The 24,239-nt window shown below is 45.1% G+C and overlaps 1 protein-coding gene across 1 annotated transcript in view; it reads left to right on the top strand.

The window, feature by feature from the left end:
* Positions 1 to 1,879: 1,879 nt before the first annotated feature.
* LOC309889541 (homer protein homolog 1-like) overlaps positions 1,880 to 24,239 on the top strand; it is a gene marked incomplete at both ends in the record, with an annotated part of 121,137 nt that continues 98,777 nt past the window's right edge. The window contains one exon of the mRNA XM_082782391.1: positions 1,880 to 2,059. Within this exon, the coding sequence (XP_082638517.1) occupies positions 1,880 to 2,059 (180 nt within the window). The remainder of the gene's footprint in view (positions 2,060 to 24,239) is intronic.

Here is a 24,239-nt window from a genome sequence, read left to right as displayed (position 1 = left end):
TCTACAAAGAGTTTGGGTTTAACATTATATGTCCCTGACCCTAATTAATGTCGGTTTTAGAGTAATTACATGGCTCAGTCTTCAAAATAGGACTATAATCTAAGTTTACAATTTATTAAAGGAATAGAGGTAAGCAAACAGTGCTGGGTGCGCTGGGAGTCTCTGCTCCACCAAGACACACACCAGTTATATCAAGCAGTTGATTTTTATGCTCCTAGGCTAATACATATTCATTACTACTTCTAGAAAAAAACAGGGTTATTATAATTAGTTTCCGGAATCCAAACCCTCCTACTGGAGCATGCGTATCAGTCTCTGGGGGTCCTTCTGGGGGGTCTTTCATGCTGAAGGCTCATAGTCTTCCTCCCAAGCTTTTTTTTCTTGACCTTCCCCTTTGTCCAACTTGGCTGTATGTCAGAGACTTGTGCAGCGTCCCCTGCAAGCTTTGTCTTTTAGTTGTCCTTCAGCTTTCCCCTTCTTCATAATCTCTTGGACAGATATCAGAGACTTGCACAGTGTCCCATGCAATAGTCATAATAGTCATAATAGTTAACAGTTGTTCTGAACCCCCCCCAGATATCAGAGACTTCAAGGAAAAGTCTACAAATACATTTCCCTTCAAGCTCTCTATTGACACGAATTGCTAAAACATTCCTCACAATCCCTTATCTTCATGTCTCCTTTTCAACTTTTGCCAGTAACAACGGGATTTCATCAGTTGGTTCTTGGGGGGTCCAGTTCTTAAGCATCATTATTGACATATCACCTTCCTTCTCTACTGATGTCATCACAAATTGGGTACTATTTATTATTCAGCGTATCAATCATGTAAAGCAAGGTATCATACAAGGTATAAACAATAACATCATTACACCACATAAAAATAAAAATAACATCCTTTTAACCCATGGTCCACCGGGCATCCATGAAAACAAATCCCAATCCATACCCTTCCAAGTTTGTACTGGGACATGGGCTAATTTCCTAATTTCCTTTGTTATCTGTCTAACCACTTTCCCATTATCATCAATTAACATCAAAAAACAACATTTGGAATCATTTAGTTTTCCACACACTCCCCCCTCTTCTGCTAGTAAATAGCCTAAAACCATTCTATGTTGAAAGATAGCATTCCTCATCTGGGTGGACCGATCAGCCAAAAGATCCAAAGCCATTGCTGTTTGATTGGTTATAATTTCAAGGACAGCTTGCAAACTAATTATTCGATTCAAATTATAAATAGTTTCTTGGGCCTCCGATATTACCTCATTCGGGTTCCAGGTAGCTGGTCCATAATGCTGTATGATTCTTTCAGGAAGCCATTCATCCTCTCTCCATTTTTAGGCACTACCCCTGGCTAAGGAAGCATCAATACATTGTTTCACTCTATTCAGATCATCATATAATTTTATTCCTAAATGATTTCCTTGTATTTGTGACAATAAAAAGAACAAGGGTCTTATGTATCCCACATAGCAGATTCCTGACCAGTCTTTTGGTAGCATTTTGTAGGCATGTTTGCCACACACCCAATAAGGTCCCTTTAGGGCCCACATCCCATTTGCAATTACAACCAAGTTCTCCTTAGCGGCTTGTCATATTACGAGCTGACCAGAAATGTTTAAAGTACACTTGTTTCCCATTCTCATCTTGCCACCTCCAGCGGTAGACCCTTACCACATGCTGCTCCCTAGTGGTGTTATCACGCTGACAGCTCAGGATCTGAACGTCAAATTGTCCCTCCGCATGTGCTCTTGCCATGGTTTTACATCCAGATCCAAAAAATTCCTTATACGAGCATTTCAGCCAAGTTCAGTTTTTCAGCTGGACGTGTGTAGCATTCCATTTTCCTCTACTTGCTTATGTCCCAATTAGATTCATGGCTTTTATTCTGTCCTTCAGGGAGCAACCCATCTTCAGCACCCGAGCTCATGTCTTCCACATTGACCCAAACACTAAGAAGAACTGGGTTCCCACCAGCAAGCATGCTGTTACTGTGTCCTACTTCTATGACAGCATAAGAAATGTCTACAGGATAATCAGTTTGGATGGATCAAAGGTAAGTTTTATTTTAGAGAATTTGTTTGCTGATTGATTTTTGCATTTATTTTCCAGTCTGATGTCCTTCATGTATCTTCTCAGATGCTTTTGTTATCTAAGAGATTACTGATGTGTTAAAAGGGTTATATTGTTTCATTAGATGTTTTAAGTGTTCATTGGAAAATATTATTCTCCATGCATTCATATTTACTTTGATAAATCTGTTGCTGAATTTAAGCAATGACAGAATCACAGAATCACAGAATTTCTAGGTTGGAAGAGACCTCAAGATCATCGAGTCCAACCTCTGACCTAACGCTAGCAGTCCCCACTAAACCATATCCCTAAGCTCTACATCTAAACGTCTTTTAAAGACTTCCAGGGATGGTGACTCCACCACTTCCCTGGGCAGCCTGTTCCAATGCCTCACAACCCTTTCAGTGAAGAAGTTCTTCCTAACATCTAACCTAAAACTCCCCTGGCGCAACTTAAGCCCATTCCCCCTCGTCAATCTAAAAGGGCATTCCCTGTGATGTATACTAAAAAGTACAAATAGTGTGTGAGTCAGCACAGGCAGGCAGCAGGAACAAGAACAGACCCACAGCTAAAACACAAAAAATAATATTATTTTCATTACTTTGACAACTGGGTGTCATGGTTTAACCCAGCTGGCAGCTAAACACCACGCAGCCATTCGCTCACCCTCCCCCTCCCTCTCTGGGACGGGGGAGAGAAATGGAAAGTGAAGCCCGTGAGTTGAGATAAAGACAGTTTAATAAGACAGGAAAATAATAATAACAATAATAATAATAATAATGATAATACAATGGTGATAATAGTACTACTAATAATAATGTGTACAAACAAGTGATGCACAATGCAATTGCTCACCACCCGCTGACCGATACCCAGCCTAACCCCGAGCAGTCCGGCCCCCTCCCCCGGCTAGCCACCCCTATATATTGTTTAGCATGACGTCAGATGGTATGGAATACCCCTTTGGCTAGTTTGGGTTACCTGTCCTGGGTCTGTCCCCTCCCAGCTCTTCCTGCACCCCCAGCCTGCCTGTTGGCAGGACAGAGCAAAAGGCTGAGATGTCCTTGGCTTGGTATAAGCACTGCTCTGCAACAATTAAAACATCGGGGTGTTATCAGCACTCTTCTCATCCTAAGCCAAAACACAGCATTCCACCAGCTACTAGGAAGAAAATTCTGTTCTAACTGAAACCAGGACACCAGGGGATCCCCGAAGCAACACCCAGGCAGAGGCACACAAGCAGGGACACAGGCACTGCTAAGCTTGGTCCATGCTAGAGGATAACAGGCCTGCTGTTTACACCTGTTTATCAAGGGTTTGTGCAGGCAGTTTTTACCATCATGCTGTGATCCTCACTGTGCTTCTTTGATCTTCTCTGTACCAAGGCCAGGAGCTCAAGCGTGTCCAATACGGCACGTCCAAATCTACCGGAAACCTATGTTATCTATACACAGATGCGCTACTTGCCAAATACATGGAGCATAAAAAGCAGTAGGTACAATTTATGCGCTTTTTTACACTGCTGCTTTCCAGACTTTACACCTTCCCAGCTGCAAGGTCACTTGAGCATATTTACAGTCCTCCTCAACAGTCTTTCGTTCTGATCTCATCCTTCTCACCAATCTTCCGCTTTTAACCCATTCCTCCCAACATATGGTTATAATAACCTGTTTTCATCCCCGCATTCAATGATGTATCATTATCATTGGCTTCAGCATTATGGAAGACATCTGTTCAGTGCCTATAATCATTCAGTAAGTCCTTCATTACATCATCTTCCAATTTTTGCTGTAGGGAATGTGATGATTCCTTCCCAATAAAGCACTGCATAGTAAGCTTTTATCAGAACTCAGTTGGGTTGTGTTTGAGGGAGGGTTATGGTTTTGTTTGTTTGTTTGTTTGTTTGTTTGTTTTTACTTAGGAAAGATAATGTGTTGAGCTTCTTTTGTAAGAAACCTTTTTTAAAATATTAATTTAGAAGACTTGGGAAAGTACTTGACAGTTCCTTTGGTTCTACCCCAAGTGGGTATAAAGACAGTAACTTTACAAACAGCACATCAGAAATCTATGCAATAAGGACATTAAAGATATGCAAAGTATAATCAAAAGCTATAATCCTTTGAAGAGACTTTCAATTGCAATTTCTGGAGATGTGTCAATTCATGATGGTTGGAGCTGAAATACTCTGTATAAGCATAGCAGCACTCACAGATTTCTTTCAGAGATCTCTATATGATAATACTTCAGATGACTGAGACTCTGGTACCAAAGCCTACCCAAAATTTTCAAAGTTTAACTCTTACTTTGTTTCCTCCCTTCCAGCCTTCCTTCAAATGTTGATGTTTTTTTTTCATTTCATCAAATAATTAAAGTAGCTTTTTCTGTGACTGTTTATTAAAAATAAAAAAGCAACCCCCCCACCCCCCAAAAAAACAAAACTAAAGCCAAAAACAACAACAAAAAACACACAAATTTGGGATTGGGACTAGATACTGTATGAAATCAGGGCTACTATTTGTAATGTGTAGCACCTAAATTGATCTGCACATTTTACAAAATCCTTGTTATGATATCCATTGGGGTTCTTCTGCCTTTGTCTAAAGCTGCAACTCTTGCAAAGCGATTGCTGAGTTGCATTGTCAAGCAGTTGTTCATCTATTTATTTACTACTTTGTCTTCTGCATTTCCTTTGTATTTACAATGCTATTGGCAAGGTATATTGATAATTCAATCTATCACTTTTATTTATTCTCTCTGCTGTAGTCTTAATGTTTTCATCCCAAGCATTATGTATCTTAGATCCCAGTCTCTCTGATTAAGACTCATTGTTTTAGTTATCACAACACCTCAGAAACAGGGTCTTCAAAGAAGAATAGTGGGGGGGACCCATGGAAGAACTGTTTGTTTTTTTTGGCATAATTCACAGATATTATTATTATTATTATTATTATTATTACATTTTTTAAACATGTCTGTGCATATAAAATGTAATATGTACAAAGGGCTAAATATAAATCTAAAGTATTCTTAAGTTCAGAATGCATTCAGATAATCTCTGGTTTATGGCATTCAGCTACAATGCCTCATATTGTCTATTGGTCAGACAGAAGTATTACATTGGCAAAGGAGAAAAAACTATAATGTAATTCTATGGTTGTGAGTTTTGAAATGAAACTAAATAAAAATGATTTTGTTTTGTTTTGTTTTGTTTTGTTTTGTTTTTTAAAAAAAAACCAGATTTTACATTGCAAATGTCTCAATTTTACATGTTGCCAGCTGCCAAAAACATTTGTTGAACTGTGTTAGCTTTGAAACTCTCAATTGCCCTCAGGTGGTGATAAATATATGATCCAAACAGATTTTATTGAAAGCCTCAGTGCTGGTGGGGTTTACAGCACCCTGTGGGTTTGTACATTGCAGAGAATGAAATGCATGTGGCTGCTCAGTTGCAGTGGCTCAGGTTGTTGTCCAATAAAAAGTTCGGATTCATTACCCGGTATGCAATAAGCCAGTCTACACACTAGGCCAAGATATTGTTTATTTCAGAATTGCTTAAGTCTGGGTATTAGGTGGTTTCCCACAAAGCTGGCACACCTAAGGATATTCCATGCCACTTTTTATACAGTCCCTTATTGATTTTACAATCAATACAAATACATCTTTGTACAATTCCCATAGTCTCTGATTGTTTACATAATTAGCATACTGCTGACATGACAGAATAATTCTGTACATCCTTAGAAAGAAAAGATCCCTTGTTGGGCCACGGTCTCCCAGCCTAGGGGCATGATTTTTACTATTATAATAAGGATAGTTCACAGACAGTTCACATTAGAATACTCTTGTTTTCCAGCCAACTATTCATATTATGTTGATTGGTGAAGTATTCAAAGGCATAAGTCAGGATGTTTTCCTCAAGAATATCAACAGAAGGGTCTTCATGATTAGCAGTTCCTCAGTTAATCATCCTTTGGAAACCTCTAAGGCCTGGGCTATCTTGCCCTTTCCTCAAAGTACATATTTGATCTCTTTCACAGAAAACGGAGTTAACTATACACTCGTATCATAATTCCCCCCCTTTGAGACTTATCTAACCTCCTAAAGTTAGATGAGCCTCATCTTTTCATTTCAACATTTGATAATTTTGAGCAACATTTAAATGTACACTCTATTAACACTTAGATACAAACAAAGAAAACTACTGCTGTAACTAGTACAAATAAAATTTTCTTTACCCACAACTTTAGATCCAGAAAGCAAGACGTCAACCATTGCCAGGCTTCAAAAACCCATATGAAGCTATCAATTCAAACTGGGTGCTCTGGCTCCAGGGATTCAAAAACACTTCTTGATTTCCTTCACTCCCTGGCTTCCTGACTACTCTCAATCAACAAAAGGCTGTTAATCACTTTATTCCACTCATTTTCTAACTTAAAGAAACTTATGCCTTTACACAGAAAGTGTATATATATACATACATATATAAGGTAGACACACTAATAGAGATAAACTTCAGTTTATACAGTCTAAGACTATAAATTTATAGTCCATTAACTTCGGTGATTTTCAACTTTGAAGACCCTGTTATTTCAGTTTTCCGTAGCTGTGGAGGAGCAGCTTTCACTCAGGTATAATGAATCCACAAGTCAATCTGTCTAAGTTTCACAGCAGTATTTGTCATTAACAGCATCAGAAACGTTCCTTTACACTTTTCAGTTAGGGGGTCTTCCCTCCAGGCTTTCCAGGACAAAGGGAGTGAACCAGTGCATCCACCGGAATCAGCGCCCTTAATAGTGTGTATCTGTGGATGAGACACAAAGTTTTTCCTGAAGACAAATGGAAAACTGTAAGTGCTTGATTCCCAGTTACATCCATCTGATCAGTTTTCCCAGTCAAATTTATAGTATAGGGCTTCCCATACAATATTTCAAATGGGCTTATATTTGAGACCTGGGAGTTATCCGGACTCTAAGTAAAACTACTGGGAAAACTTCTGTCCACTTCAACTGAGTTTCCTGGCACAACTTTCTTATTTGGCCTCCATGGGGGTTTGCTGCCACAAAGTGAGGCCCCCTATCAGGTACTCCAAATCACAGAATCATAGAATGGCTTGTGCTGTAAGAGACCTTTAAAGACCATCTAGTTCTACCTCCCCTGCCATGAGCAGGGATGCCACCAACTAGATCAGGTGCCCCAGGGCCTCATCCAACCTGGTCTTGAACACCTCCAGGGATGGGGCATCCACAACCTCTCTGGGAAACTTGTTCCAGTGCCTCACCACCCTCACAGTGAAAAATTTCCTCCTAACATCTAATCTGAATCTCCCCTCTTTTAGCTTAAAACCATCCCCCCTTGTCCTGTCATTATCTGACTGAGCAAAAAGTTGCCCTCCGTCTTCTTTACAAGCCCCTTTTAAGTACTGAAAAGCTGCAATGAGGTCTCCCTGGAGCCTTCTCTTCTCCAGGGTGAACAACCCCAGCTAGCTCTCTCAGCCTTTCTTCATAGGAGAGGTTCTCCAGCCCCTTGATCATATCTGTGGTCCTCCTCTGGACCCGTTATAACAGATCAATATCCATCTTTTCCTGGGGGCTCCAGACCTGGACGCAGTACTCCATGTGGGGCCTCACAAGGGCAGAATAGAGGGGGACAATCACCTCCCTCAGCCTGCTGGCCACTCCTCTTTTGATGCAGCCCAGGATGCAGTTTGCCTTCTAGGATGCAAGCGTGCACTGAAGGCTCATGTCAAGCTTTTCATCCATCAGAACCCCCAAGTCCTTCTCTGCAGGGCTGCTCTCAATGAGTTCTTCTCCCAGTCTGTACTCCTGTCTGGGATTGCCCTGACCCAAGTGCAGAATCTTGCATGTAGACTTTCTGAACCTCATTAGGTTCACGTGTGCCCACTTTTCTAGCTTGTCCAGGTCCCTTTGGATGGCATCCCTTCCTTCTCTTGTATCAACCGCACCACTCAGCTTGGTGACATCTGCAAATTTGCTGAGGATGCACTTGATCCCACTATGTTGTTAATAATGATATTAGATATCCCCTGAGGGATACCACTCATCACTGTGGTAGTTTTACCGTGCTGGGCAGCTAAACCCCACAACCGCTCTCTCACTCCCCCTCTTTTTAGATGAGGAGGGGGAGAAGTAAAGCAAAGAACAACTCATGGGTTGAGATAAGGATAATTTAATTAAAGGGAAATAATAATAATAATTAAATAAATATTATTATGAATGTACTGGGTCTGGCTGGAATGTTAACTTTCCCGGCAGCAGCCCATACAGTGCCGTACTCTGTACTTGTAGCTGGAACAGCAGTGTTATCACACCAGTGTTGTGTCTACTGCTGAGCAGCAGTGGCACAGCATTGGGCCTTTCTCTAACCCTCCTAGGGGGTGGGCAAAAAAGTGAGGAGAGAAACATCACTAGGGCAGCTGACCTAAACCAATCAAAAGGATATTCCATACCATGTGGTGTCACACTCAGCAATAAAAGGTGGAAACAGGAAGAAGAGGGGAGGGGTGGGCTCTCGTTGAGAAGACGTCGGTCCTCCTCTCGAACACCGGCTGCGTGCGTTGAGGCCTTGCTTCAAGGACGTGGTCAATCATCGCTCATTTGTGGGAAGTAGAGAGTAATTTCTTTCCTCTGCACTTCCATATAGCTTTCATTTATTTTGTTTGTTTGTTTTCCTCCCTTTTTTCCCCTTTCCCTTTTATTTCCCCTTAGTTAAATTGTTTAGTTCATGGTAGTCTTTATTTAATTATTATAATTATTTCCCTTTAATTAAATTATCCTTATCTCAACCCGTGAGTTGTTCTTTGCTTTACTTCTCCCCCTCCTCATCTAAAGGAGGGGGAGTGAGAGGGCGGTTGTGGGGTTTAGCTGCCCAGCACGGTAAAACCACCACAATGAACTAAACAATTTAACTAAAGGGAAATAAAAAGGGAAAGGGGAAAAGGGAGGGGGAAAGGGAAAATAAAAAGGGAGGAAAACAAACATAAAATAAATGAAGGCTATGTGGAAGTGCAGAGGAAAGAAATTACTTTCTACTTCCCACAAATGAGCGATGATTGACCACGTCCTTGAAGCAGGGCCTCAACGCACGTAGCTGGTGTTCGGGAGGAGGACCAACGTTTTCACAGTGAGAGCCCACCCCTCCCCTCTTCTTCCTGTTTCCACCTTTTATTGCTGAGTGTGACATCACATGTTATGGAATATCCCTTTGGTTGGTTTAGGTCAGCTGCCCTGGTGATGTTTCTCTCCTCACTTTTTGCCCACCCCCTAGGAGGGTTAGAGAGAGGCCCAATGCTGTGCCAGTGCTGCTCAGCAGTAGACACAACACTGGTGTGATAACACTGCTGTTCCAGCTACAAGTGCAGAGCACAGCATTGTATGGGCTGCTGCAGGGAAAGTTAACATTCCAGCCAGACCCTGTACAATCACCAGCCACCACCTGGACCCCCTTGACCACAACTCTCTGTGTGCAGACATCCAGCCAATTCCTTATCTGCTTCAAAGCCACATCGCTCCAATTTGGAGACCAGAATGTCATGTGGGACCATGTCAAAGGCCTTACAGATGTCCAGTGTAGATGACACTGGTTGATCTTCCCTTATTGACTGATACAGTCACTCCATAATAGAAGGCCACAAGATTGGTCAGGCATGATTTGCCCTTAGTAAAGCCATGCTGGCTGTCTCAGATCACCTCTTTGACTTGCATGTGCCTTAACATTGCTTCCAGAAGGATGTGTTCTATTATCTTCCCAGGAACAGAGCTGATTCTGACCAGTCTATAGTTCTGAGGGTCTTCCTTTCTACCCTTTTTAAGAATGGGAGTGATGTTTCCCTTTTTCCAGTCACCAGGGATTTCACCTGACTGTCATGACTGTTCAAATATTACGGAGAGTGGCTTGGCAACTGCATCAGCCAGTTCCCTCAGGACACTGGGATGCATGTCATTGGGCCCCATAGACTTGTACCTGTTCAGTTTCATTACATGGTCTTGAACATGCTTACAGTGGGAGGGACTTTGCTCCTACAGCCCCTGACTAGAGGTTCAGGGACTCGAGAGATGTTGGAAGCCTGACTGCCAGCAAAGACGGAGGCAAAGATGTTGTTGAGTACCACAGCCTTCTCCATGTCTGTGGTTACTAGGTCACCTTTCTCATTTATCAGAGGCGGTACACTCTCCTTGGCCTTTCTTTTCTGGCCAATGTACCTATGAAATCTCTTCTTGTTATTTTTTGCATCCATTACCAATTTTAGTTTCATATGTGACTTAGCTTTCCTTATCTCATCCCTGCACATACAGATGGCATCCCTGTACCCTTCCCATGCCACATGTCCCTTCTTCCACTGGAATCTTGGGATTTTTTCTTTCAGTAGATACTGGACTACTTTCAGTAGATACTGTCCAGAGAAGGGCTACAAAGATGGTGAAGGGCCTAGAGGGGAAGATGTATGAGGAGTGGCTCAAGTAACTTGTTTTGTTCAGCCTGGAAAAGAGGAGGTTGAGGAGAGACCTCATCATGGTCTACAGCTTCCTCACAAGGGGGAGCTCTGATCTTTTCTCTTTAGTGACCAGCGACAGGACCCGAGGGAATGGAGTTAAGGTGTGACAGGGGAGGTTCAGGCTGGATATCAGGAACCGGTTCTTCACCAAGAGGGTAGTCGCACACTGGAACACACTCCCCAGCCAGGGATGTAGTCATGGCACCAAGCCCATAGAATTTTCAGAAGCCTTTGGACAATGATCTGAGTTATATCATCTGAGTTTTTGGGTAGACCTGTGTGGAGCCAAGTTGGACTCGATGATCCTTGTGGGTCCCTTGCAACTCAGGATATTCTATGATTTCTATTATTTACTTCCCTGATTTAATTGGTTCAACACAAGAAAGCTTTGGACCAACGAGAAAAGATATCCACAAATACAAGGAGATATCTATATTGTTTATACCTAGGTAACTCAGAAAAATCGATTTGCAGGTAGTCACCAGGAATCATTATTTTTCACCTTGACAGAAGGAATTTTTATCTGTATTTTAGGGTTGTTCTTAAGACAAAGCTCAAATTTTCAAGGCTGTTTGTTTTTTTTTTTTTTCTTTTTTTTTTTTTTTCTTTTCTATTCGTAACATCCATGCTCCAGTAGCATACCTCCTGCATTACCTACTAGAGCTTCAGCTCCCATCTACTTTTACTGGTTCTGCTGATTTTGCTCTCCTGAGTTTCACAGTTACCCATGCAAATGGCACTACTTTGTCCTTGATCTTGGTCAGTACTTGATTCTATTAATCTCCCAAAGTGTCTTCAATCTATCTATGCCCAATCACAGGCATAGAGAATTTACTCATTGGTCCCTTGCAATTGCTTACTACCAAATAAGTGGTTCTTGGATCTACTAAAAATATTATAACCTCATTCCCCATCTTTACTGGAACCAGGGGCTCTGCTGGGGCCATAGATGATTCTACCCCTGGTCCCCTTCAGTTCGAGTCTTCCATGCCAGTCATTAACAAGACCACTTCAGGAACATTTGTTAATTTTGGCTCTTTGGATTAGTGCACTTTTGGACATTCTGTGGTGATTGGTGGCCGCCTCGGTCATAGCGACCATGAAGTGGTTGAGTTCAAAATTTATGGTGACAGAAGGAAAAGTGCCACCAAAACCTCATCCCTAGATATGGGGAAAGCGGACTTCAGGCTGCTCAGGGAACTAGTCAGTAAGGTCCCCTGGGAAACTGCTCTTGAAGGCCTCGATGTCCACCAGTGCTGGTCACTCTTTAAGCGATGCCTCCTAGAAGCACAAGATCAGGCAATTCCTAAATATCGCAAGTCAGGCAGGCGGGGCAGGAGGCCGGCGTGGCTGACCAGGAATGTTCTAATGGAGATTAGGCGGAAACAGAGAGTGTTTCGCTACTGGAAGGAGGGCCAGGCGTCATGGAAAGAATACAGGGATGCTGTTCGTGTTTGTAGGGAGAAAGTTCGAGTGGCCAAAGCACAGCTAGAGTTGAAGCTGGCTGTGTCTGTGAGAGAAAATAAAAAGGTTTTTTTTAGATATGTAAATGGAAAAAGGAGAACTAAAGAATACATAGGGCCGCTCCTTGATAGGGAAGGTCTCCTCACAGACGATGACATAGGCAAAGCAGAGACGCTTAACGCCTTCTTTGCCTCTGTCTTCAATGCCGATGATGGGCTTCGGGACCCAGGGTGCCCTGAGCTGGAGGACCGGGACGGTGGGGATGACAAACTCCCAACTGACCCTGAACGGGTGCGGGATTTGCTACTCCACCTGGATCCCTACAAGTCCATGGGTCCGGATGGGATTCATCCCCGGGTGCTGAAAGAGCTGGCGGATGTCATCGCGGAACCTCTTTCAATTATTTTTCAACGATCCTGGGAATTTGGAGAGGTCCCGGTAGACTGGAAGCTGGCAAATGTTGTGCCAATTTTCAAGAAGGGTCAGAAAGAAGACCCTAGCAATTACAGGCCTGTCAGTCTCACGTCAGTGCCTGGTAAAATCATGGAGAAGTTGGTTCTCGGACTTATTGAGGCGCACCTGGGGGACAAAGCAGTCATTGGTCCCAGCCAGCATGGGTTTGTGAAGGGTAGATCCTGCCTAACTAACCTGATTTCCTTTTATGATAAGATCACCCATCTAGTCAATCAAGGGAAACCAGCTGATGTGATTTTTTTGGACTTCAGCAAGGCTTTTGACACGGTTTCCCATAGGATCCTACTGGACAAAATGTCCACCATACAGCTAAATAAAAACATCATACGATGGGTGAGCAATTGGCTAATGGGCAGGGCCCAAAGGGTTATGGTAAATGGGGCTGCGTCAGGCTGGCGGGCGGTCACCAGTGGGGTCCCTCAAGGCTCCATTTTAGGGCCGGTACTTTTCAATATTTTTATAAACGATCTGGATGTAGGAATAGAAGGTATTTTGAGCAAGTTTGCTGATGACACCAAACTTGGAGGAGTTGTGGACTCAAATGAGGGCGTAAAGGCCTTGCAGAGGGATCTGGACAGGTTGGAGAGCTGGGCGATCACCAACCGCATGAAGTTCAATAAGAGCAAGTGCCGGGTCCTGCACCTGGGACGGGGAAACCCTGGCTGCATGTACAGACTGGGCGATGAGACGCTGGAGAGCAGCCTAGAAGAGAGGGATCTGGGGGTCGTGGTAGACAGCAAGTTGAATATGAGCCAGCAATGTGCCCTGGCAGCCAGGAGGGCCAATCGTGTCCTGGGGTGCATCAAGCACGGCATCGCTAGTAGGTCAAGGGAGGTGATTGTCCCACTCTACTCTGCGCTGGTGCGGCCTCACCTCGAGTACTGTGTGCAGTTCTGGGCACCACAGTATAAAAAGGACATGAAACTGTTGGAAAGTGTCCAGAGGAGGGCTACGAAGATGGTGAAAGGCCTTGAGGGGAAGACGTACGAGGAACGGCTGAGGTCACTGGGCCTGTTCAGCCTGGAGAAGAGGAGGCTGAGGGGGGACCTCATCACAGTCTACAACTTCCTCGTAAGGGGGTGTCAAGAGGCAGGAGACCTTTTCTCCATTAACACTAGTGACAGGACCCGCGGGAATGGTGTTAAGCTGAGGCAGGGGAAATTTAGGCTGGACGTCAGGAGGGGGTTCTTCACAGAGAGGGTGGTTGCACACTGGAACAGGCTCCCCAGGGAAGTGGTCACTGCACCGAGCCTGTCTGAATTTAAGAAGAGATTGGACTGTGAACTTAGGCACATGGTCTGAACTTTTGGGTAGACCTGTGCGGTGTCAAGAGTTGGACTTGATGATCCTTAAGGGTCCCTTCCAACTCAGGATATTCTATGATTCTATGATTCTATGATTCATTCCTCCAATGCCCCTCTTCCCAAGAATATGCACACTGATTTAATCCCAATGAGTAAGATGGATGAGAGGTAAATATTACATATCTCCCTCATCCTCTTCCTATGTCTTGATTTCCTATCATCCTGCCTCTTCCTCCTTTTTGAAATGTTTTACCATGTGACAACATTTGGGCTTGAACCATAGCTGTTGCAAGCAAACTTCCTTGCATTTTTTCATTCTTCAGTTTCTTTTTTTCTTTCCTTCTTCTCTACTTCATCTTGATTATTATATACCTTATTAGCTATCTCAATTAATTGAGAAACAAACATTCCTGAAACTCCCCCTAACTCACTGCAACTACTTCCAAATATAAGGCGCTGATTGTCCCATAAACAGCATATTAAAATATTACTTTATTTGCCTCATCATCAGAATTTAAATCTGTCCATTTCCTAGCTACTTCACATAATCTTTCATAAAATGCTGATGGTCCTCATTAGGACCTTGAGTTACTTGATATAACTTAGAAATATTTTTAGGCTTCAGTACTCCATGCTTACTTCCATACAAAATTAACTTTTTGTTTGTTTGTTTGTTTGTTTTGTTTTGTTTTGTGTTTTTTTTTACAAGCATTTTACCTCTGTCTGTATTTGGATCCCAAGGAGGTTCTTGTTCTGACATTAACCTCTCCATCCCTTCCCTTCTGTTTTCCTCATTAGCCTTCTTTAACACCAAATGTCTCTCTTCTTACATTCAACAAAACATGCATATCTTTCCAGTCAGGACTGTGATTAAGCACAATTATTTGAAATAGTACATTTCTCAGGATTTTATTGGGAGGACACAGCTGACTCCTTCCAATTTATTAAGCCAGAAGATGAAAATGTACTTCTACAAAAAACGGTAATCCCTGGAGTCCTACCGCTTCCTGAAGGGGGGCCTGAATTGCTACTGGATTTCATGCCTTCATTCTCCCCGTTGTTAGAAATGGCTCAATCTTCAAAATAGGATTAAATAAAAAAATAGGATTTATTAAAAGAATAAAGGTAAGCAAACAGTGCTTTTCTTCTTTTTAATCTCTTGGCCACCTGGCCAGATATCAGAGGCTTGCATACTATCCCATAACAGTCACTAGTTGTTATCAGTTGTTCTGAAACCCCCAGATACCAAAGACTTCATACAAACACAAATAGCTTTCTTACTGACACTTCACGAGTAATTAAAACATTCCTCACCAGCCATTCACAGGGACAGTCACACCTATAGCAGTGTTAAGTTAATCTGGAAGAAGACAAAAAAAAAAGGCTGTAACTGTTAGAAATAGAAGTCCGGAATAACAAAGGCAAACAGGTTCATAAATTTGAGGAGTATTTTCTGAAGACTTGATAAATTGACTAGAATGAGGGGGAGACTGGGACACACTGCACCTGTGGTTCAAGAATTAAATTGCCAGTGCAGGACCCAGAGGCAGACAGGACTGTTCTTTATTGACACGAATTGTTAAAACATTCCTAACACCGTGACTGGACTAAATCCTACTTCCCCCCTAAAGTCTTTACTTCCCTGCCTTTCATCTACAATACTTGCTCCATCTGAATCTATTTCATTGTATACCAAAAGCTGTACATCTTCTTTTTCATCATGTTCAATCAGCTCCAGGGTAGACGTGTTCTGCAGTAGAGCAGGGGATCAAGGCGGGAAGGGCTTTTTTCCTGCATTGAGGCTACTTGAGGCAGCTGAGGGAGCCACTAGGACACGGCAGCCCTCGCGAGGGCAGCTGACCAGGTGCATGCGAAGCCAGCAGTGCCCCCTCCCCTGCCGTACAAAGGCGGCCCCTAGGGAGGGCAAGCGACCAGGAGCGCGGTGAACGGAACGGGTGAACAAAACCAGGACGGGTGTAGCGTGGCAGTTTGCGCGGTAGTTCGTGCAGGCAGGGCGAGCAGGGAGGGCGCTCTCACCGCTTGTTTTCCAACGGTGGTTTTAACCTGCTTGTGAAGAGTCCAGCCACAGTATCCACCCAGCAGAAAGCCATGGCCTCTGAATCCCTTGTGGCCTCTCCAGCCACAGCTACTGATGTGGCTACCCAGACAGAGGTCTCAGGGAAACACATGGCCATCCAGGTCTTGGGCTGCAGGGTGTGCCTGAGTCTTCTGTCAGTGTCTGACAGAAGCAGTGGGTATGCCTGTGAGAGGTGTGCCCAGGGAAGTGGTGGAGTCACCATCCCTGGAGGTCTTTAAAAGATGTTTAGATGTAGAGCTTAGGGATATGGTTTAGTGGGGACTGTTAGTGTTAGGTCAGAGGTTGGACTCGATGATCTTGAGGTCTCTTCCAACCTAGAAATTCTGTGATTCTGTGATTCTGTGAAGAATTGCTCAGCCTGGTGGCAGGGCTTTGGTAGGAGGTGAGTAGGCTGAGGAGCATCAGGGAGTCAGAGAGAGAAATTGACTCTACCCTCTCTGAGACAGACTCATGAGCCAGTCACTACACAAAAGACAAAGGTTCCCCCAACCCACTAGGCAGTAGGAGGGGACCTAGGACAAGGGGGGGAATGGAAGCAGGTTTCTGCTCAAGGCGGTAGGCGAGGACTCTCCCTGCCTACCTCACCTTCCCAGCTACCTTTACACAACAGGTATGAGGCTCTAGAACTTGACAGTCAAGCAAACAATGATGTAGACAAAAGCCCATAACAATTGGAAAGGGTGCCTAAGGCTAGGCAACCTTCCCCCTGCATCACTACATCTTCTGTCAAGAATACCACCAATGCACGCAGCATGGGTAACAAGCAGGAGGAGCTGGAAGCCATCGTGCGGCAGGCAGGCTATGACTTCTTTGCCATCACGGAGACGGGGTGGCACCAGTCTCATGACTGGAGTGCTGCAATGACTGTCTATAAGCTCTTCAGAAGGGACAGCCAGCACAGAAGGGGTGGTGGTGTGGCTCTCTATATTAGAGAGTCTTTCGAGGTTGTAGAACTCGAGGCTGGGAATGACAAGGTCGAGTCCCTTTGGGTTAGGATCGACAGGGACAACAAGGCTAGCGTCCTGGTTGGAGTCTGTTATAGACCACCAAACCAGGATGAGGAGATGGATGAGGAGTTCTACAGGCAGCTGACAGAAGTTGCGAAATCGTCAGCGCTTGTTCTCGTGGGGGACTTCAACTTCCCTGACATATCCTGGAAGCACAACACAGCCCAGAGAAAGCAGTCTAGGAGGTTTCTGGAGGGCGTGGAAGATAGCTTCCTGACGCAGCTGGTTAGTGAGCCTATCGGGGTGGTGCCCCGCTAGACCTTCTCTTCACAAACAGAGAAGGACTGGTGGGAGATGTGGTGTTTGGAAACTGTCTTGGGCAGAGTGACCATGAAATGGTGGAGTTCTCTATTCTTGTCGAGGCCAGGAAGGGGACCAGTAAAACCGCTGTATTGGACTTCCGGAGGGCTGACTTTGAGCTGCTCAGGATGCTGGTTGGTAGAGTCCCTTGGGAGGCGGTTCTGAAGGGCAGAGGAGTCCAGGAAGGCTGGGCGCTCTTCAAGAGGGAAATCTTAATGGTGCAGGAACGGTCTGTCCCCACGTGCCCAAAGACGAGCTGGCATGGAAGAAGACCAGCCTGGCTGAACAGAGAATTGTGGCTTGATCTTAGGAGAAAAAAGAGGGTTTATAATCTTTGGAAAAGAGGGCGGGCCACTAGGGAGGACTATAAGGATGTAGCGAGGCTGTGCAGAGACAAAATTAGAAAGGCCAAGGCTCATCTGGAGCTCAATCTGGCTACTGCCGTTAAAGATAACAAAAAATGTTTCTATAAATACATCAACACAAAAAGGAGGACTAAGGAGAATCTCCATCCTTTACTGGATGCGGGGGGAAACTTAGTTACAAAAGATGAGGAAAAGGTGGAGATGCTTAATGCCTTCTTCGCCTCAGTCTTTAGCGGCAATACCGGTTGTTCTCTGGATACCCAGTACCCTGAGCTGGTGGAAGGGGATGGGGAGCAGGATGTGGCCCTCACTATCCACGAAGAACTGGCTGGTAACCTGGTACGGCACTTGGATGTGCACAAGTCGATGGGGCCGGATGGGATACACCCAAGGGTACTGAGAGAACTGGCGGAGGAGCTGGCCAATCCGCTTACCATCATTTATTGGCAGTCCTGGCTATCGGGGGAGGTCCCAGTTGACTGGCGGCTAGCAAACATGACGCCCATCTACAAGAAGGGCCAGAGGGCAGACCCAGGAAACTACAGGCCTGTCAGTTTGACCTCAGTGCCAGGGAAGCTCATGGAGCAGATTATCTTGAGAGTCATCACGCAGCACTTGCAGGACCAGCAGGTGATCAGGCCCAGTCAGCATGGGTTTATTAAAGGCAGGTCCTGCTTGACGAACCTGATCTCCTTCTATGACAAAGTGACGTGCTGGGTGGATGAGGGAAAGGCTGTGGATGTGGTCTACCTTGACTTCAGCAAGGCTTTTGACACCGTCTCCCACAGCATTCTCCTGAAGAAACTGGCTGCTCTTGGCTTGGACTGGCGCATGCTTCGTTGGGTTAGAAACTGGCTGGATAGCTGGGCCCAAAGAGTCGTGGTGAATGGAGTCAAGTCCAGTTGGAGGCCAGTCACTAGTGGCGTTCCCCAGGGCTCGGTGCTGGGGCCGGTCCTCTTTAATATCTTTATCGATGATCTGGATGAGGGCATTGAGTGCACCCTCAGTAAGTTTGCAGATGACACCAAGCTAGGTGCGTGTGTCGATCTGCTTGAGGGTAGGAAGGCTTTGCAGGAGGATCTGGATAGGCTGCACCAATGGGCTGAGGTCAACTGCATGAAGTTTAACAAGGCCAAGTGCCGGGTCCTGCACCTGGGGCGCAAAAACCCCAAGCAGAGCTACAGGCTGGGAGATGAGTGGTTGGAGAGCTGCCAGGCAGAGAAGGACCTGGGAGTGATGGTGGATAGTCGGCTGAATATGAGCCAGCAGTGTGCTCAGGTGGTCAAGAAGGCCAACGGCATCCTGGTTTGCATAAGAAACAGTGTGACAGGCAGGGCTAGGGAGGTGATCGTCCCCCTGTACTTGGTTCTGGTGAGGCCGCACCTCCAGTTCACTTTTGGGCCCCTCGCTACAAGAAGGACATCGAGGTGCTTGAGCGGGTGCAGAGAAGGGCGACAAAGCTGGTGAGGGGCCTGGAGAACAAGTCCTACGAGGAGTGGCTGAGGGAGCTGGGCTTGTTCAGCCTGGAGAAAAGGAGGCTCAGGGGCGACCTTATTGCTCTCTACAGGTACCTTAAAGGAGGCTGTAGTGAGGTGGGGGTTGGTCTGTTCTCCCACGTGCCTGATGACAGGACGAGGGGGAATGGGCTTAAGTTGTGCCAGGGGAGTTTTAGGTTGGATGTTAGGAAGAACTTTACCGAAAGGGTTGTTAGACATTGGAACAGGCTGCCCAGGGAAGTGGTGGAGTCACCATCCCTGGAAGTCTTTAAAAGACGTTTAGATGTAGAGCTTAGGGATATGGTTTAGTGGGGACTGTTAGCGTTAGGTCAGAGGTTGGACTCGATGATCTTGAGGTCTCTTCCAACCTAGAAATTCTGTGATTCTGTGATTCTGTGAAGGAAAGGAGGGTTATCGTCACTGGGGACTCCCTTTTGACAGGGACAGTGGGCCTGATTTGCCATCTGGACCCAACCCACAGGAAAGTCTGCTGCCTCCCTGGTGCTTGTGTAAGAGACATTGCCAGGAAAGTCACTCACCTGGTACGGCCCACCGACTACTATCCATTACTGTTTTTTCAAGCTGGTAATGACAAGGTAGCAAGGAGAAGTCCAAGAGTGATCAAAAGGGACTTTAGGGCTTTGGGGCGACTGGTTAAAGGATTAGGGGCACAGATTATGTCCTTCCTGTAGCAGGAATAGACATCAACAGGCAGACTCGGTTCGTCAATATGTGGCTCTGAGACTGCTGCCACTGGCAGAACTTTGGATTTCTTGATCATGGGAAGGTCTACATGGTACCAGGTCTGCTGGCACCAGATGGGATGCACCTTTCTCAGAGGGGGGAAAGGATTTTTGCCCAGGAGTTAGCAGGGCTGATTGATAAGGCTTTAAACTAGAATCAGAGGGGGAAAGATAAAACCAGGCCCGCTGGTGCCAGAGTCAGAGGGACTGTGTGCTAGTGAGGTCCTTCAGTATGCTCCACAAGGTGCTGTGTACAATGAGGCATATTTGTGCTTCTACACAAACATATGCAGCATGAGGAATAAACTGGATGAGCTAGAAGTCTTAGCCCAGTCCTGCAGCTACGACATCATCAGCATAAGCGAAACCTGGTGGGATGAGTCCTGTGACTGACTGGTGTGTTGCAGTAGATGGTTGCAGGCTCCTCGGGAGGGACAGGCAGGGTAGGCGAGGCAGTGGGGTGGCAATGTATGTAAAGGAGGGGCTGGACTGTGTAGAGCTTGCAGTTGATGATGGAAAAGTTGAGAGCCTCTGGTTAAGGATTAAGGGACAAACAAATAAAGGGGATGTCGTTGTGGGAGTCTATTACAGATCACCTGGCCAAGATGACAACACCGATGAATTAATCTTTGCAGAACTACGAGATGACTTAAGATCAACTCCCCTTGTCCTTATGGGGGATTTCAACTTGCCAGACTGGGATCACCACACAGCTGACACAAGCAAGTCCAGGAGGTTCATAAAGCACCTAGATGATAACTTCTTGGTGCAGGTGCTAAGGGAGCCAACTAGGAAAGGTGCCCTCCTTGATCTGTTGCTGGAAAACAGAGAGGGTCTTGTGGGAGATGTGGCAATTGGCGGCCGTCTCGGTCACAGTGACCACGAAGTGGTTGAGTTTAGAATTTATGGCAACAGAAGGAAAACTGCCACCAACGCTTCAGCCCTGGATATGGGGAAAACAGACTTCAGGCTGCTCAGGGAACTAGTTACTAAGGTCCCCTGGGAAGCTGCTTTTGAAGGAGTTGGTGTCCATCAGTTCTGGTCATTCTTTAAGCACTGCCTCCTAAAAGCACAGGATCGGGCAATCCCAAAATATCAGAAGTCAAGCAGGCGGGGCAAAAGGCTGGCTTGGCTTCTTCTGGAGCTTAGGCATAAAAAGAAAGCATATGGCTGCTGGAAGCAGGGTCGGGCAACATGGAAGGACTACAGGGACTCTGTTTGCCTTTGTAGGGAGAAAATTTGTGCAGCCAAAGCCCAACTAGAGTTGAAGCTGGTCAGGTCTGTGGGAGACAATAAAAAGGGCTTTTTAAAATAGGTGAACAGAAAAAGGAGGACCAGAGAAAATATAGGTCCACTACTTGATGGGGATGGTCACCTAACAGACAAGGACATAGGCAAAGCAGAGACGTTTAATGCCTTCTTTGCCTCTGTCTTCAACGCTGATGATGGGCTTCGGGACCCCAGGTGCCCTGAGCTGGAGGACCGTGATGGTGGGAATGATAAACTCCCAACCGACCCTGAACGTGTGCGGGATTCGCTGCTCTACCTGGACCCATTTAACTCCATGGGTCCGGATAGGCTTCATCCCAGGGTGCTTGGAGAGCTGCCTAATGTCACTGTGGGACCTCTCAATTATTTTTCATTGGTCTTGGGAATCTGGAGAGGTCCCAGTTGATTGGAGGCTGGCAAATGTTGTACCAATTTTCAAGAAGGGCAAGAAAGAAGACCCTGGTAACTACAGGCCTGTCAGTCTCATGTCAGTGCCTGGTAAAATTATGGAGAAGATTATCCTGGGAGTTACTGAAGCGCAGCTGGGTGACAATGCAGTCATTGGTCCCAGCCAACATGGGTTCACAAGGGGTAGGTCCTGTTTAACAAATTTGATTTACTTTTATGATAAGATCACCTACCTAGTCAATCAAGGGAAACCAGCTGATGTGATCAGCTGATTGTAGATTTCAGTAAAGCTTTCAACAGAGTTTCCCATAGGATCCTACTGGACAAAATGTCCAGCATACAACTAGACAAAAACATAATACGATGGGTGAACAATTGGCTGACTAGTAGGGCTCAAAGGGTTGTGGTAAATAGGGCCACATCAGGCTAGTGGCCCGTCACAAGTGGGGTCCCCCAGGGCTCCATTTTAGGGCCAGTTCTTTTCTATGTTTTTATAAACGATTTGGATGTAGGACTTGAAGGTGTTTTGATCAAATTTTCTGATGATACTAAACTGGGAGGAGTTATTGACTCTGTTGAGGGTGGAAAAGCCTTGCAGAGAGATCTGGACAGATTGGAGATCTGGGCAATCACCAACCACATGAAGTTTAACAAGAGCAAGCGTGGGGTCCTGCACCTGGGACAGGGCAACTCTGACTATACATACAGACTGTGGGACAAGACCCTGGTTCTGGTAGCGGGAGCCTGCAGGGGTGGTCTCTGTGAAAAGAAACCAGCAGCTACCCCATGTTAGGTAAGGGGCAGTTTCATCCAGCTCTAAAGGGGCCCACCACTGCCCAGAGCCGAGCCATGATCAGTGCTGTTTGTGCCTCTGTGAGGTATCAACCCTTCGTGCCCCATGTTGGGCGCCAAAAATACTGTAGCGGTTTAACCCATCCGGCAGATAAGCACCACACAGTCATTCGCTCAACACCCCCCCCCCCACTCCCTCTCTGGGATGGGGGAGAGAATCAGAAAAAAGAAATGAAAGCCTGTGGGATAAGATAAAGATAGTTTATTAGGACAGAAAAGAAAGGAAAATAATAATGATGATGATAATAGTACTACTAATAATAATGTGTACAAAACAAGTGATGCACAATGCAATCGCTCACCGCCCGCTGACCGATTCCCAGCCTATCCCCAAGCAGCTGGTCTCCCCACCCCAGCCAGCCACCCCATATTAATTGTTCAGCATGAAGTCATATGGTATGGAATACCCCTTTGGCCACTTTGTGTCAGCTGTCTTGGTTCTGTCCCCCAGCTCCTGCTGCACGCCCACCAGTCAACCATTGCATGCAATATTGCTTCAGTTTTCCTTTCGTTAGGTGATCCCCACCAAACTTATTCCAGTTCTTAAGGGTGTATCCTAAAAGTGAACAAGGAGTTGGTTTGGAGTAAGGACTGTTACCAGGGCAACTTTTATTAGGTCTAGTCACTGTTCCATAGTCTGGATTGTAAGAATGTAGACTAGCATTATCTATTGTCTAGAATATCCTGTAGTGTTAGGAACTGGATGTGGTAATCAACATGCTTTGGGGGACTCAGCCAAACTGGCAAGAAATAGGGAAGCACTGATGCCCTGATGATAAACTTGCCCCATCATAATACTAAAAACCACACCCACGGGTCAATACAACCCTAGCCCAGATGAGGACCCTACCCATGAGCATGCATAAATTTTCTAGATTAGATTGTGCAACTATATGTAAATCACTAACCAGTTAGAATGTAGTGGGATGTGCTACTATGATAATGATTGTGTAGAACTGTATAAAAATCAACAGGGGAAGTCTGGAGTCAGGCCAGCTTTGTGGAAAGCCACCCGATACCCAGACTTGCGCAGTTCTAAAATAAACAATATCTCAATCTTGTGTGTGCATTTGGCTTATTGCACTGGGTAAATAATCCAAATTTTATCGGACAACAATTTTTGGCAACCCAGACAGAACAGCCTTAGAGCCTTGCCCAGATTGTCTTGCTGGTTGCCAACGGGGAGAATGGATATACAGGACTCCATTGTGTACCGACCGTTTTGATCAGGGACTCCCGGGATCCTCTCCCTGTCCAAAGGTGGTAAGCAACTCAGCAGTGCAATGCCAAATGTGAATGAGATATTTTTTTTAGTTAAGGTGAAAAGGGTGGTTAAGAGGTTTTAAGAGTTTTTGTTTGAGCCAGCATTTGTGGTAAATAATTTCATGCATATAGACAGTGACAACCAGAATGCATGAAGGTGTAGGTCATTCGTGGTATTTTTAAATAATTTCATACATGTAGATGGTGGCAACCAGAGTGTATGAAGGAGTGGGCATAGGCCCCTCTGTTTGGTGCATAGACCTTTCCTGTGGTAAAATGGGGATGAGTCCTTCTTCCAAACCAACACTTTGTTCACCTTTAGGATGCATCCTTAAGAACTGGAATAAGTTTGGTGGGGATCCCTTAACTGAAGGAAAACTGAAGCAATATTGCATGCAATGGTGGCCTAAATATAAATTAGATGATGGGGAAAAATGACTGGAATTAGGTGCTTCGGAATATAATACTATTTTACAACTGATGTTATTTTGTTGGACAAGCAAATGGATTGAAACACCTTATGTAGATTTGTTTGTTTGTTTTTCTTTATGAAATGACCATGAGACTAGAAAAATGAAAATTATTAATTGATTATGCTAATGTGATGA

This window comes from Aythya marila (assembly GCF_965140915.1).
Source record: "Aythya marila genome assembly, chromosome: W".
NCBI classification, from domain to species: domain Eukaryota; kingdom Metazoa; phylum Chordata; class Aves; order Anseriformes; family Anatidae; genus Aythya; species Aythya marila.
This window is presented reverse-complemented; position numbering and strand designations above follow the sequence as displayed.